The sequence below is a fragment of the Pelobates fuscus genome, chromosome 1, assembly GCF_036172605.1.
Source record: "Pelobates fuscus isolate aPelFus1 chromosome 1, aPelFus1.pri, whole genome shotgun sequence".
Lineage (NCBI taxonomy): Eukaryota > Metazoa > Chordata > Amphibia > Anura > Pelobatidae > Pelobates > Pelobates fuscus.
This window is the reverse complement of record NC_086317.1, coordinates 488,289,829-488,302,904: the sequence shown is the minus strand read 5'-3', so window position 1 is coordinate 488,302,904 and position 13,076 is coordinate 488,289,829. Positions and strand designations below refer to the sequence as shown.

General features: G+C 45.2%; 1 protein-coding gene across 1 annotated transcript in view; it reads right to left on the bottom strand.

The window, feature by feature from the left end:
- LOC134573315 (short transient receptor potential channel 2-like) overlaps positions 1-13,076 on the bottom strand; it is a 67,198-nt gene that overhangs the window by 4,379 nt on the left and 49,743 nt on the right. The window contains exons 9-10 of the mRNA XM_063432988.1: positions 9,550-9,742; positions 2,427-2,554 (exon numbers count right to left, since the gene is read on the bottom strand). Of these exons, the coding sequence (XP_063289058.1) occupies positions 2,427-2,554; positions 9,550-9,742 (321 nt within the window). The remainder of the gene's footprint in view (positions 1-2,426; positions 2,555-9,549; positions 9,743-13,076) is intronic.

Below are 13,076 nucleotides of genomic sequence, written 5' to 3'. Positions count from 1 at the left end.
ACATCTTTTGCTGTCTCAGCCTTCCATGCCAGCTATATCTCGTTGGATTTCTACGCTTATTCCCACGGAATCAGCAAACATCTCAATACACAATATACAGAGATAGAGAGCTTGTGGTGAAACCATGAATAAGGCACGACCCAGCTCCATTTTTTTTCATTTAAATGTGGCCAGCTGTCTGTCCTAGCAGGGCCAGATTAAGAGCCAAGTGGGCCTGGTGCTGACAATTATGATGGGCCTAATTACAAAATCTTATTGACCAAAAACACTTAAACTGTCCTACCTCCTAAACGTCATGTGTCTGATTGAGATGGTGCTGGAGTGAAACTCATAAGATGCAGCTATTAGAAACCACATACCCTATGCTAACTCACGCTTTCATATTTCAAGTAAACCCATACCCCCTAACAGCAGTGTCCAGTAAAGTAGGAAGTCTATGGATGGGGTAAAAGGGTGGGTCACTGACATAAATCACATAACAAGAACTGCCGAAAGGGGCAAACATACACAAAAAGGGGGCATGTCTGTGTCTCCCAGTCTCTTAGTGTCTGTGTCCCCATGTCTTCCAGTGTTCCCATGTCACTAGGACACTAGGGGACATTGAGAGACATTGGGACACTGGGAGACATGGGGACACTGAGATACTACAGAACTCTGGGAGACCTAGAGACAGTGAGACTCTTGGGGACATTGGGAGACATGGGGACACTGGGTGACTTTGAGACATGAGGGTACACTGGGAGACGTGGGGCACTGAGACACTGTGATACATAGGGGACACTGGAGACTTGATAAAGACCTGGGTACAGGTCAAAACATTGTGGTGTCCAATAAACCTGCTTAAATCTATCAGTGTGTGCCTGAGATTTTGTATTTTATACTAAGGGACACAGACACATGGGGGCACTGTGAGACATGTGGACACTGGGAGACTAGGGGATTCTGAGAGACTAGGGGACACTGAGGACACATACACTAAGGACACTGAGACACTAAGAGACATGGGGATACTGAGGTACTAGGGACACTGGGAGTGCCCCATATCTCCCTTTCTCCATGGCTCTCAGTGTCCCCTAGTGTCTCATTGTCCCCATATCTCCCAGTGTCCCCTAGTGTTTGTATCCCCATGTCTCTCAGTGTCCCTTAGAGTCTGTGTCTCCATGTGTCCCAATGTCACTAGGACACTAGGGGACATTGAGAGACATTGGGACACTGTGAGTCTTGGGGACACAGACACTGGGTCAGACATGGGGACACTGAGATACATGGGGACACTGAGAGACTAGGGCACTCTGGGAGACTAGGGACACAGACACTAGGGACACTGAGAGACACCAGGAACACTGGGAGACAAGGAGACACTGAGACACTGGCTGGGAGACATGAGGACACTAGAGACACTGGCTGGGAGACATAGGGACACTGAGAGACTATGGGCCACTGGGAGACATGGGACCACTGTGTCTCTAGTGTCTCAGGGTCCCTATGTCTCCCAGTGTCCCAATGTCTCAGCATCCCCAAGTCTCTCACCATCCTCATGTCTCGCAGGCTTGGAACTGCTGTCTGGACTCTCTGTGCTGTTCCCCCGCCGATCAGTGAGTAGAGAGATGCAGGGAGGTTGATGCTGTAACTTCTTATCCCTGCCTCTCTCCACACAAACAGCGACCCCTACTGGCCGGCGCTGGTATTGCAGAATAATCTCTGTTTATACTGAGACAGACATTTGTATTGCCGGTATTACTGCAATACCGGCACCGGCTAGGCAGCCTCAAATACCTGAGAAATACCTGTCAACCATAAGAAATACTTCTGAGAAATACCCGGCAACCCTAAAAATAGTGTGTGTAAAAAAAAAAAATAATCTATTTCATGGGCCTATTTCATGGGCCTGGGCCTGGGCCTGGGCCTGGAGCTGCAGCTCCATCAGCCCCTATGTTAATCCGGCCCTGTGTCCTAGTTCTGGCGAAAGACAGACGGGGAGCCATGTTATTTAGTCTGTTAATCAGTCTGTTATTTAGTCTGTTAATCAGAGACGAGATAAGAGTAGCTTTCAATATCCCATTTGGTGGGTGACAAGTTATTTGATCAATGAAACCCAATCAAAGCTCTGATATTATTTCTACATAGTCTGTATTTGCTACCCAGAACACTATAATAAATTCTGGTCTCACATTAGTTCTGTTGAGTAATTTATTATATGTTCTGTTTATAGCATTACTCAAATGTCAGATAAAATAAACAATACAAAAACATGAATTTCCAATCTCCTAATTATCTAAAGGCGGGAATTCAGGTCAGCATCATCTCTCAGCATTATTAGGAAGCCTGAAAATTGGGGTCGTCAAAGGGAGGAGTGTAGTGCAGGCACTTTTTGAAACTGGATTAATAGACAATCAACCCTTGACCACCATTTTAAAACTATTTACCTGATGACGTAGAACAGAGATTTGGGTGTGGGGATGATATTAAAGGGCACAGGCAGTGTCAGCCCCTCTCTGAAATAAGACAGGTATAGCTTAGAACGGGCGAATTTCCATTCAACGTCTGCGTCGTCCTGCAAAGGGAAACACGTACAGCAATGAGCAGAAAGCCGAATTCTGTTATACAGTCTATATCCAGTACTAGTTACAATGTTTCCCAATATGGACAGATATTCCTATAATTCCATTCCATGTTTAACACACAGTGCTCACCGCAAATCCTGATCACACAGGGGTTTATGTACTAAATAACATGCGCTGAATGAGCTAATATCGGTGAGTAGAACAATTAAATCCATCTCCGCTTTTTTTAAGCTAAATTAGGCTAGATGGGTCTCTAGAAACTATAAAACCAAGTTTAATGCACAAACCCCCAAATGTTTAGCAGGTACGCAAAGAGGGGATGCATACAGTCCCCTGAATATTGGAAACACATTACAGTGCCTTGCAAAAGTATTCACCCCCCTTGGCATTTTTTGTGTTTTGTTGCCCCAAAACCTGAAATTAACATGGATTGTTTGAGGATTTGCATCATTTAATTTACAGAACATGCCCACAACTTTGAGGATGTTTTTTTTAGTTTTTTTTTTATTTATTATTGTGAAGCAAACAACAAATAGGACAAAATAACAGAAAAAGCCAATGTGCATAACTATTCACCCCCCTAAAGTCAATACTTTGTAGAGTCACCTTTTGCAGCATTCACAGCTCCAAGTTGCTTTGGATAAGTCTCTATGAGCTTGCCACATCTTACCACTGTGATTTTTGCCCATTGCTCCTTGCAAAAATGCTCCAGCTACTTCAAGTTGGATGGTTTGCACTTGTGAGCAGCAATCTTTGTCAGGGTCTTACCTGAGTTGGGAGTCTGTAGCGCAGATATGTTGCTCACCCTTGCACCCTTGCAGCCACAGGCCGAGGTGGTCAGGTAAGAATTCACCTGGCCTGTGGGTCTGTGCTCGGGGGCTGTGCAGGATGCAGTACCAAATACGCAGGACAGGCAAGGACTGAAGCAGCAGGATAGTCGAGGGATAGCCGAGGTCAAAGGATGCCAGAGGTCAGGAACAACGAGGAGTAGCCGAAGTCAAGGGATGCCAGAGGTCAGAATAAACGAGTCAGAAGCCGGGGTCAATAATCATAGGCGTGCGCAGCCTATTGCATTAGGGTGTGCACCCTAAAGCACAAGCACACGCCGCATATATATATATATATATATATATATATATATATATACACACACACACACACACATACACATACACATACACATACACACACACACACACACACTGCTGTGTGTGAGCTGTGTGAGTGTGCTGTTAGTGTGATGTGTATGTGAGGGTGCTGGTAGTGTACTATGTGGGTGAGGGTGTTTGTGTGTGCGTGCTTGTGAGGGTGCTGTGAATGTACTGTGTGTCAGGGTGCTGTTTGTGTGTGTGCACTTGTGAGGGTGCTGTAAATGTACTGTGTGTGAGGGTGCTGTTTGCGTGTGAGGGTACTGGTAGTGTGCTGTGTGTGTGTTTGTTAGGGTCCTGTTTGTGTTTGTGAGGGTACTGTTAGTGTGCTGTGTGAGTGTGAGGGTGCGGTTTGTGTAATGTGTGTGAGGGTGCTGTGTGTTTGTGAGGGTGCTGTGTGTGTGTGTGCTGTATGTGTGTGGGTGCTGTGAATGTCTGTGGGTGCTGTGAATGTCTGTGGGTGCTGTGAATGTCTGTGGGTGCAGTGTGTCTGTGGGTGCAGTGTGTCTGTGGGTGCAGTATGTGTCTGTGAGTGCTGTATGTGTCTGTGAGTGCTGTATGTGTCTGTGGGTGCTGTGTATGTCTGTGGGTGCTGTGTATGTCTGTGGGTGCTGTGTATGTCTGTGGGTGCTGTGTATGTCTGTGGGTGCTGTGTATGTCTGTGGGTGCTGTGTATGTCTGTGGGTGCTGTATGTCTGTGGGTGCTGTATGTCTGTGGGTGCTGTGTATGTGTGTGGGTGCTGTGTATGTGTGTGGGTGCTGTGTATGTGTGTCGGTGCTGTGTATGTGTGTCGGTGCTGTATATGTCTGTGGGTGCTGTGTATGTCTGTGGGTGCTGTGTATGTCTGTGGGTGCTGTGTATGTCTGTGGGTGCTCTGTATGTGTTTAGGTGCTGTGTATATGTGTAGGTACTGTGTATGTCTATGGGTGCTGTGTATTTGTGTGGGTGCTGTATGTGTGTTGGTGCTGTGTATGTGTGTGTGTGGGTGATTGTGGGGGTACATTACTTAATATCCCCCCTCCCTTCTTACTTTATGTAGGGAGGGGGGATCCTTCCTTGCTACATTCCCTGGTGGTCCAGTGGAGGTGGGGGCAGATCAGTTATCCCCCCTCCCTTGTTACCTTATGCCTGGGAGGGGGGATCCTGCTGCTGCCATCCTTCCCTGGTGGTCCAGTGGAGAGTGAACTCTAGCCCCGCAGCAGGGCTAGAGTTCACTCACGCGAGATCTGAGCGTTGCCGCGGCAACGCTCAGATCTCGCAAGAGGAACCCGGCGGAGCTGCTGGCAATAGCTCCGCCGGTCCTCTCCTGCCTCCCTCCCTGCATGTGGGTCGGTGGGGAGGGAGGCTGAGAGCAGAGCCGGCGCTCGGATAGCGCCGGCTCTGCATGGACCGACAGGGGGGATCCTGAGATCTCCCCTGCCGGTATCACTCCATAGGCGTGCCGCGGGGATTAGGGTGTGCCCAGGCACACCCGGCACACCCCGTGCGCACGCCTATGTCAATAATACGAAGTAGATAAACAGGAGCACTGGTACAAACAGGAACACAAGATCAAAGACTTGACCCTGAGCACAGGGCGAGGCTGGGTTTAAATACCCTGCTAATGACCGATCAGAGTCAGGTGAGACACAACCAAGTCAAGGTGCAGCCCCCGGTGTAGTAGCCATGCCAGGATGAACAGGACCGGAATCAGTAGTCTCTGTGTAAAGCTGCTGTGGCTCAGAGGCAGAAAGCAGGACTAGGACTGATAAGTTCCCCGGTTCAAGTCCCCTGTCGGGAACTCCAGGAGCGACCACGTCTGGCTGTCTGTCTAACAGGTGAGCACCCTGACAGTACCCCCCCCCCCTTTAAAAACGACCTCTGGGCGTAAGTAGGTACTCCATCGAAATAATACACCTCTCCAGGGTCACTATCAGAATCCAGTGAATCCCCATAGTCAAAGTCCTCAGTGTGGGATCCCTTAATAGCTTGGGATTTCCCAGTACCAGCTTCTGGTACGGCTGAAGAACTGTCCAGGTTTTTTAGGTTCCGGGTACAGGTGGCAAGCACTTCCACAACTTCGGCAGGAACAGTGTTCGTAGCTAACAATGCTTTGTCGAACATTTCAAGGTCTTCTTTACGGACCGTAGTGCCATTAGAAGCAATGGCACAATCCACAGGTAAATCCTTTTCAGGAGGGCCGGAAGTAGCGGTGGTACCACAGGAAGTAACTTCGGCAGTAGATGCAGGCGGCGCTGGAGCAGGGGGTGTAGTTTTTTCCATGGAAGCCAAGCATGGGCAAGAACAACGGCTCCCTTGTAGCTTTTTAGGCTGGTATGCGGTGTACGCTGGACGAAGGAAATTAGTGCCCAGCCGGAGAGCTGGAGGTCTAGGAGGGCGAACAGGACAAAGCGTGATGAAATGCCCTTTTTCACCACAGTAATAACACAGACCATGGCTCTTCCTTCGGTCCCTCTCCCTAGGTGTCACTTTGCAGTGGACAAGTCCCAATTGCATAGGTTCCTCAGGGTAAAGTGGAACACAGGATACCTCTGGAGTTTTCCTGGGAACTGGATCATAAGGAGGCATCACTGGGGTGTAGTGATGGTACTCGGTTCCTTGGTTACGTAGACTCCGCGATTTTTTAGTAGGTGGAGCTGGCTTGGGCATAGTGGTCTTGCATTGTGAGTCCATAGCAGTAATAAAGGATTCCCAGCTGACAAGGACAGGACTCTTCGTCTGCAACATTTGGTGAGCCCAAACTTTGATGCGTCCAGACAACAGGTTGATAGCCGCTCTGACCCTGATGAATTCTGTGGCATAAGTTCGAGGCTTTAAAGAAAACAACACCTCGCAATCCATCTTGAATGACTGAAAGGACGTGCAGCTACCATCAAATCTGTCGGGCATGATGACAAACGGTTCCGGATAAGCTGGTTCCGGGGCTGGATGTACTGCGCCTTTAAGAAATAAAATTTCTTGCTGCAGCTCCGAAACAGTCTGGGCCAGGCTGGACACTTGCTGGAGTGAGGGTGAGCACATCTCTGCGGACTCCATATTGGTCAAGTCTTTTGTCAGGGTCTTACCTGAGTTGGGAGTCTGTAGCGCAGATATGTTGCTCACACTTGCAGATAGCCACAGGCCGAGGTGGTCAGGTAAGAATTCACCTGGCCTGTGGGTCTGTGCACGGGGGCTGTGCAGGATGCAGTACCAAATACGCAGGACAGGCAAGGACTGAAGCAGCAGGATAGTCGAGGGATAGCCGAGGTCAAAGGATGCCAGAGGTCAGGAACAACGAGGAGTAGCCGAAGTCAAGGGATGCCAGAGGTCAGAATAAACGAGTCAGAAGCCGGGGTCAATAATACGAAGTAGATAAACAGGAGCACTGGTACAAACAGGAACACAAGATCAAAGACTTGACCCTGAGCACAGGGCGAGGCTGGGTTTAAATACCCTGCTGATGACCGATCAGAGTCAGGTGAGACACAACCAAGTCAAGGTGCAGCCCCCGGTGTAGTAGCCATGCCAGGATGAACAGGACCGGAATCAGTAGTCTCTGTGTAAAGCTGCTGTGGCTCAGAGGCAGAAAGCAGGACTAGGACTGATAAGTTCCCCGGTTCAAGTCCCCTGTTGGGAACTCCAGGAGCGACCACGTCTGGCTGTCTGTCTAACAGGTGAGAACCCTGACAATCTTTAAGTCTGACCACAGATTTTCTATTGGATTGAGGTCTGGGCTTTGACTAGGCCATTCCAACACAATTACATGTTTCCCCTTAAACCACTAAAGTGTTGCTTTAGCAGTGTTTTGAGAAGGTGAACCTCTGTCCTAGCCTCAAATCACGCACAGAGTGGTACAGGTTTTGCTCAAGAATATCCCTGTATTTAGCACCATCCATCTTTAGCTCAACTCTGACCAGTTTTCCAGCCCCGGCTGCTGAAAAACATCCCCAAAGCATGATGCTGCCACCACCATGTTTCACTGTGGGGATGGTGTTCTTTGGGTGATGTGATGTGTTGGGTTTGCGCCAGACATAGCGTTTTCTTTGATGGCTGAAAAGTTAAATTTTAGCTTCATCAGACCAGATCACCTTCCTCCATACATTTTGGGAGTCTCCCACATGCCTTTTCGCAACCTCAAAACATGCCATTTTGTTTTATGCTGAAAGTAATGACTTTCTTCTGGCCACTCTGCCATAAATCCCAACTCTATGGAGCGTACGGATTATTGTCGTCCTACGTACAGATACTCCAGTCTCTGCTGTGGAACTCTGCAGCTCCTCCAGGGTTACCTTAGGTCTCTGTGCTGCCTCTCTGATTAATGCTCTCCTTGCCCGGTCGGTGAGTTTTAGTGGGCGGCCGTCTCTTGGCAGGTTTGCTGTTGTGCCATGTTCTTTTCATTTGGTTATGATAGATTTGATGGTGCTCCTGGGGATCATCAAAGATTTTGATATTTTTGTTTAACCTAACCCTGACTTGTACTTCTCAACAACATTGTCCTTTAATTGTTTGGATAGTTCCTTGGTCTTCATGGCAGTGTTTGGTTAGTGGCGCCTCTTGCTTAGGTGTTGCAGCCTCTGGAGCCTTTCCAAAAAGGTGTGTATATGTAATGACAGATCATGTGACACCTAGATTGCACACAGGTGGACATCATTTCACTAATTGTGTGACTTCTGAAGGTAATTGGTTGCACCAGAGCTTTTTATAGGCTTCATAACAAAGGGCTGCTCACTGTTTACTAGACATGCCCCTACTCACGGTATTGCGAGTAGGGGCAAAATTTACTAATACTGGGAATTAGGGAGTTATCTACTAAGCGGCTGCAAGAGAAGTCCCGAAGTGGCGAAGTCCCGAAATTCCAAAGTTCCGAAATGTTGAAGTCCCGAAGTGCTGAAGTTCCGAAGTTGCCGAAGTTCCGAAGTGTTAAAGTGCCAAATTGCCGAAGTCCCGAATTTCGGAATGCCGAACCGAACCGAAAATTTTCCCCATGCACATGCCTAGTGATTATCCCACTGAATAGGGCAAGTGGGTGCAGTGATCATTTGTGATTATCCCACTGAGTAGGGCAAGTGGGTGCTGTGATCATTTGTGATTATCCCACTGAGTAGGGAAAGTGGGTGCTGTGATCATTTGAATGAGTAAAATAAGTAATGCACATTGTGTTTACCAACAAAATCGTTTTTAAATATAAGATATATCCACCAAAATATGCCAAGCCAAAATAAAAACGGTGTGGGGTGCACATTATACCAGTGAGTAAAATCTAACAAGACAATTACTTATTCACAGATTCCATGAATCTCTACCAATAGCTTGATTCAAACACGTGTTAAAAAATCAAACATGAAAACAAATATAGTGCAGATTATTTCGGAGTTCTCACAAGCGGCACAAGTACCAAAAGGCAGAGGTATTTATTTGCCCCTGACGCCTCTAGTTGCTTTGTGATTGGATAGATGTACATAGCATGGGGAGTCCCATAGCCTGACTGATTGAAAAAGTGGCGTAACGCCAATTGGAATGTCACTGGGTTAACCTTTTCGGAGAGCATTCAGCCAATCACAATGCAGGAGAGGGCCAGACGAAGTCATGTAGACATATAACACCTTTTTAGTATTTTCTCTCTTCCAATGAGTCAATGAGTATTATACAAAGTAACAAATACAGATTTTAGTTCTTAACGGTCATCTTAAATCTCACAACCGCAAAGTAATAAAACTCGAGTTTTCACATTATCTAATCGTGTCCTTGCAACATGGCTACCTTAAAAGCAACTTGTTATCCAGCCATGTGCGTTAAATAGGTCCAGTTCATGGGGTACACTTTAAGGGCTTAGTGCAGACCAGCAGAAGTTACTGACCTCAATCTTCTGGAAGGAATTAGTGATCATAGCAATGAGCATGTTCAGAAGGACGATGACCATGACTATGGTAAAGAGACCATAGAGAGCCCGGCCAACAAACTCAGCCACCACAAAGTGATTCATGTCCACCGTGGTCCTTTCTACCATCTGAAACATGGTCCAGAACAGGAACTGGAAGGTCTCGTTAAAGCTAAAAACATGAAACAAGTAATTATTAAAGATAAACTGTGACTTCTCTGGAATTTACATAGGACACGAGGCCATGCGTTTAAACTGGAAGAAAGAAGATTTCATCTAAGGCAAAGGAAAGTTTTTTTTTACCGTAAGAACAATAAGGATATGGAATTCTCTGCCTGAAGAAGTGGTTTTATCAGAGTCCATACAGATGTTCAAACAGCTACTTGATGCATACTTGCAAAAACAGAATATTCAAGGATATCATCTTTCAATGTAGGGTAATAACTGCTTGATCCAAGGATAAATCTGACTGCCATTCTGGGGTCAAGAAGGAATTTTTTTTCCTAGCTTGTTGCAAAATTGGAAGTGCTTCAAACTGGGTTTTTTGTCTTCTTTTGGATCAACAGCAAAAAAACAAATGTGAGGAAGGCTGAACTTGATGGACGCAAGTCTCTTTTCAGCTATGTGACTATGTAACTATGTAACTATGTAACTATGTAAGAAGATCACCTAGAACAGTTGTTAACCTTTTTCCATTATACATTCTATTTTATTTTAAATTGATATTAAAGATTTAACAAATTACATCATAAACCAGTTCAGTCAAGGCAAAACCAAGCAAACATTGGAAATTAAGAAGAGAAATAGAAACATTGTTTGCTTTCTCTATGTGTCACTGGTCCACCACGCCGCCGTCAGTACTCACCAGCTCCGACGAAGGACACCACATCTTCTCTGTGTCTCCCTGGTGCTGGTGATGTTTTTTTGGGGGGGTCAAGAAGGAATTTTTTCCTAATTTGTTGCAAAATTGGAAGCGCTTCAGACTGGGTTTTTTGCCTTTTGGATCAACAGCAAAATCAGATGTGAGGAAGGCTGAACTTGATGGACGCAGGTCTCTTTTCAGCTATGTAACTATGTAACTGTGTAATTTATGGGTGTGACCAGGATGTGAGTACCCAATAAATCTCCAGCATTTAAAGAAATTTAGGAGACGGGCCAGAGAATGGCAGTGATAGTGACATGTCACTGAAAGGCTTGTGTGACTTCCCCTCCCTATTTACATCCCACGTTAGCACTGGAGCACAACTCAGATGCTAGTGACCCTACTGCGACCCAGTGCTGCCTGAACGACCTCTCTTTCTGAAATAATATTTCCCTGTTTGTCCCCTCCCCACCCACATGCTGCTGCTCAGCTTTCTGGTTACCCTGGCTCCGCAATCTCTGAACTTAATTTATTTATTACTGCTATTTACAAAGCGCCAACAGATTCCGCAGCGCTGTACAATTAGTGGAGAAACGTACAATATACACAGACAAATACAAGAGGTAGAGATTAATCTATGAATGACGGCGTGTCGGACTCTCTCCTACATCCATTTATAATATTCTTTATTCTCATAATCCAATATCAGGGGCTTCTATCCCATTGTACAGCACTACGGAATCTGCAAGCGATATATAAATAATAAAATAAAAATAATAATAACATTATTCTCGTTATTATTTTTCCGCCATAAATGTTGTTTTTATAAAGTTTTTGCTGTATTTTTAGTTTTTTAAAACATCCGAGTCTGTATCTCTGTGTCTCAAGGTCCGATCCAGTGGATTATTTTGTCTGTGTTTTTCATTTGTTTTATAGGATTTAATAGAATGTAATAGGTTAAACAGAGTGGTAAAACTCCGATGCCCAATAACTTTGTCATTCTTAATGGAAAATAAAACAAAAACACTAATTTAAAGGGACACTATAGTCACTAAAACAACTTTAGCTTAATTAACCAGTTTTGGTGTATATATCATGCCCCTACAGTGTCACTGCTCAATTATCTGCCATTTAGGAGTTAAATAACTTTAGTTTCTGTTTTTTGCAGCCCTAGCCACACCTCCCCTGGCTGTGACTGATGGTTTAATTTTCAATCAGATTTTAACTTCTTAATTTTATCTCCTGCTCTGTAAATTGAATTTAATCAGGATGATCCTGCAAGGGCTAGCAAGCTATTGACAGAGCAGGAGATTCTAAATTAAGCAAACTGTGCAATAAATGAAGTGTAAATATTAGATCTCACTTTACAGGAAATGTTTCAGAAGGCTGTGTAAGTCACATGCATGAAGGTGTGATAAGGGTTGTATAAATAAAGTTATTTAACATCTAAATGACAGAGAATTGAGCAGTGAGACTGCAGGGGCATGATCAATACACAGAAACTGCTTCATTAAGCTAGAGCTCCTCAACCCTCTCCTGAAAGAAGACCTAACAGTCCGGCATTTAGGGATTGTGTTTTAAAAAAAAAGAAAAAGAAGAAAAAAACACCTTAGATTCTATATTGGTTCATTTCATCAACTGATCTTACCACAAGCAGTCAGTAGGATACAGATGGATTAATATTTGTATGTTTTTTTTTTTTTAAATGTATTATACGATGAGCTTGTTATAATTGCTAGGTTCTCTTACGTATGGATACAATTTATTCTAATAGTTTATTTGCTGTAATGTTTATTGTTAGCATGCCTGGGGTGTTCTGAGGGTCCTTTTCTGAAAATTGCTATTATTATCTTAATTTATTTTAAGGTTAATCTGAAACACAGTGTGAGTAGAATGAATGAACCTGTTATATTCTCGATGAAACGCACTAATGTGTGCAGTTTTGCACTTGTTGCCTTGCCTACCACAGCATTGTTTTGCGTTCCTGACAACTTTTGTCTTACCTCCACTCTCTATATAATGCTGCACTGTACAGAGCCCTCCAGTGGCTCCTCGTCCAAGCAAGGGGAACATTTATGGGTTTTCTATTGATCTGGAAAGCTGCCCATATTTCAGCACAGTGCACATATTGGCTGGTCCTTTAGTTCCCTCACTATTGACCGAGGGCTAGGACTTGCAGGACCTGAGTAATCTGGCCAATCACCTGAGCATCCACTCTATGATATCTACATGTGCTTCTACCAGGGCCTCCAACATCTGTCACACTGCTGCCAAAATCTTCTGTTCTCTTCTTCCTCTCCATGAACCAGCTGCTGTCTCTAAAAGCATTAACAATGTCAGCTCTGTCCTCTGAAACCGGACATCTTGCCCCCATTCCCTGCTGCTGTAGCTGAAGGTCTGAAAGAATCAGACCTTCATGACTTGAAGAAAACAGACCATAACAGACTGGGTTTGGAGTTTCTTGTCTCATTGTCTACATGTCTGCCGTCTGCTGGGTGAATTGTTTGATGATGCAGTCTGGAAAGTTATGGTATCCTATTACCACACATCCATCTTTGCTTTAAATTGTCTGGGTCAATGCAAGGTATCTTCTCTCCAGCACAAAAAAATAGATATGAAGATTTGGGGAGGAACACAAATATTG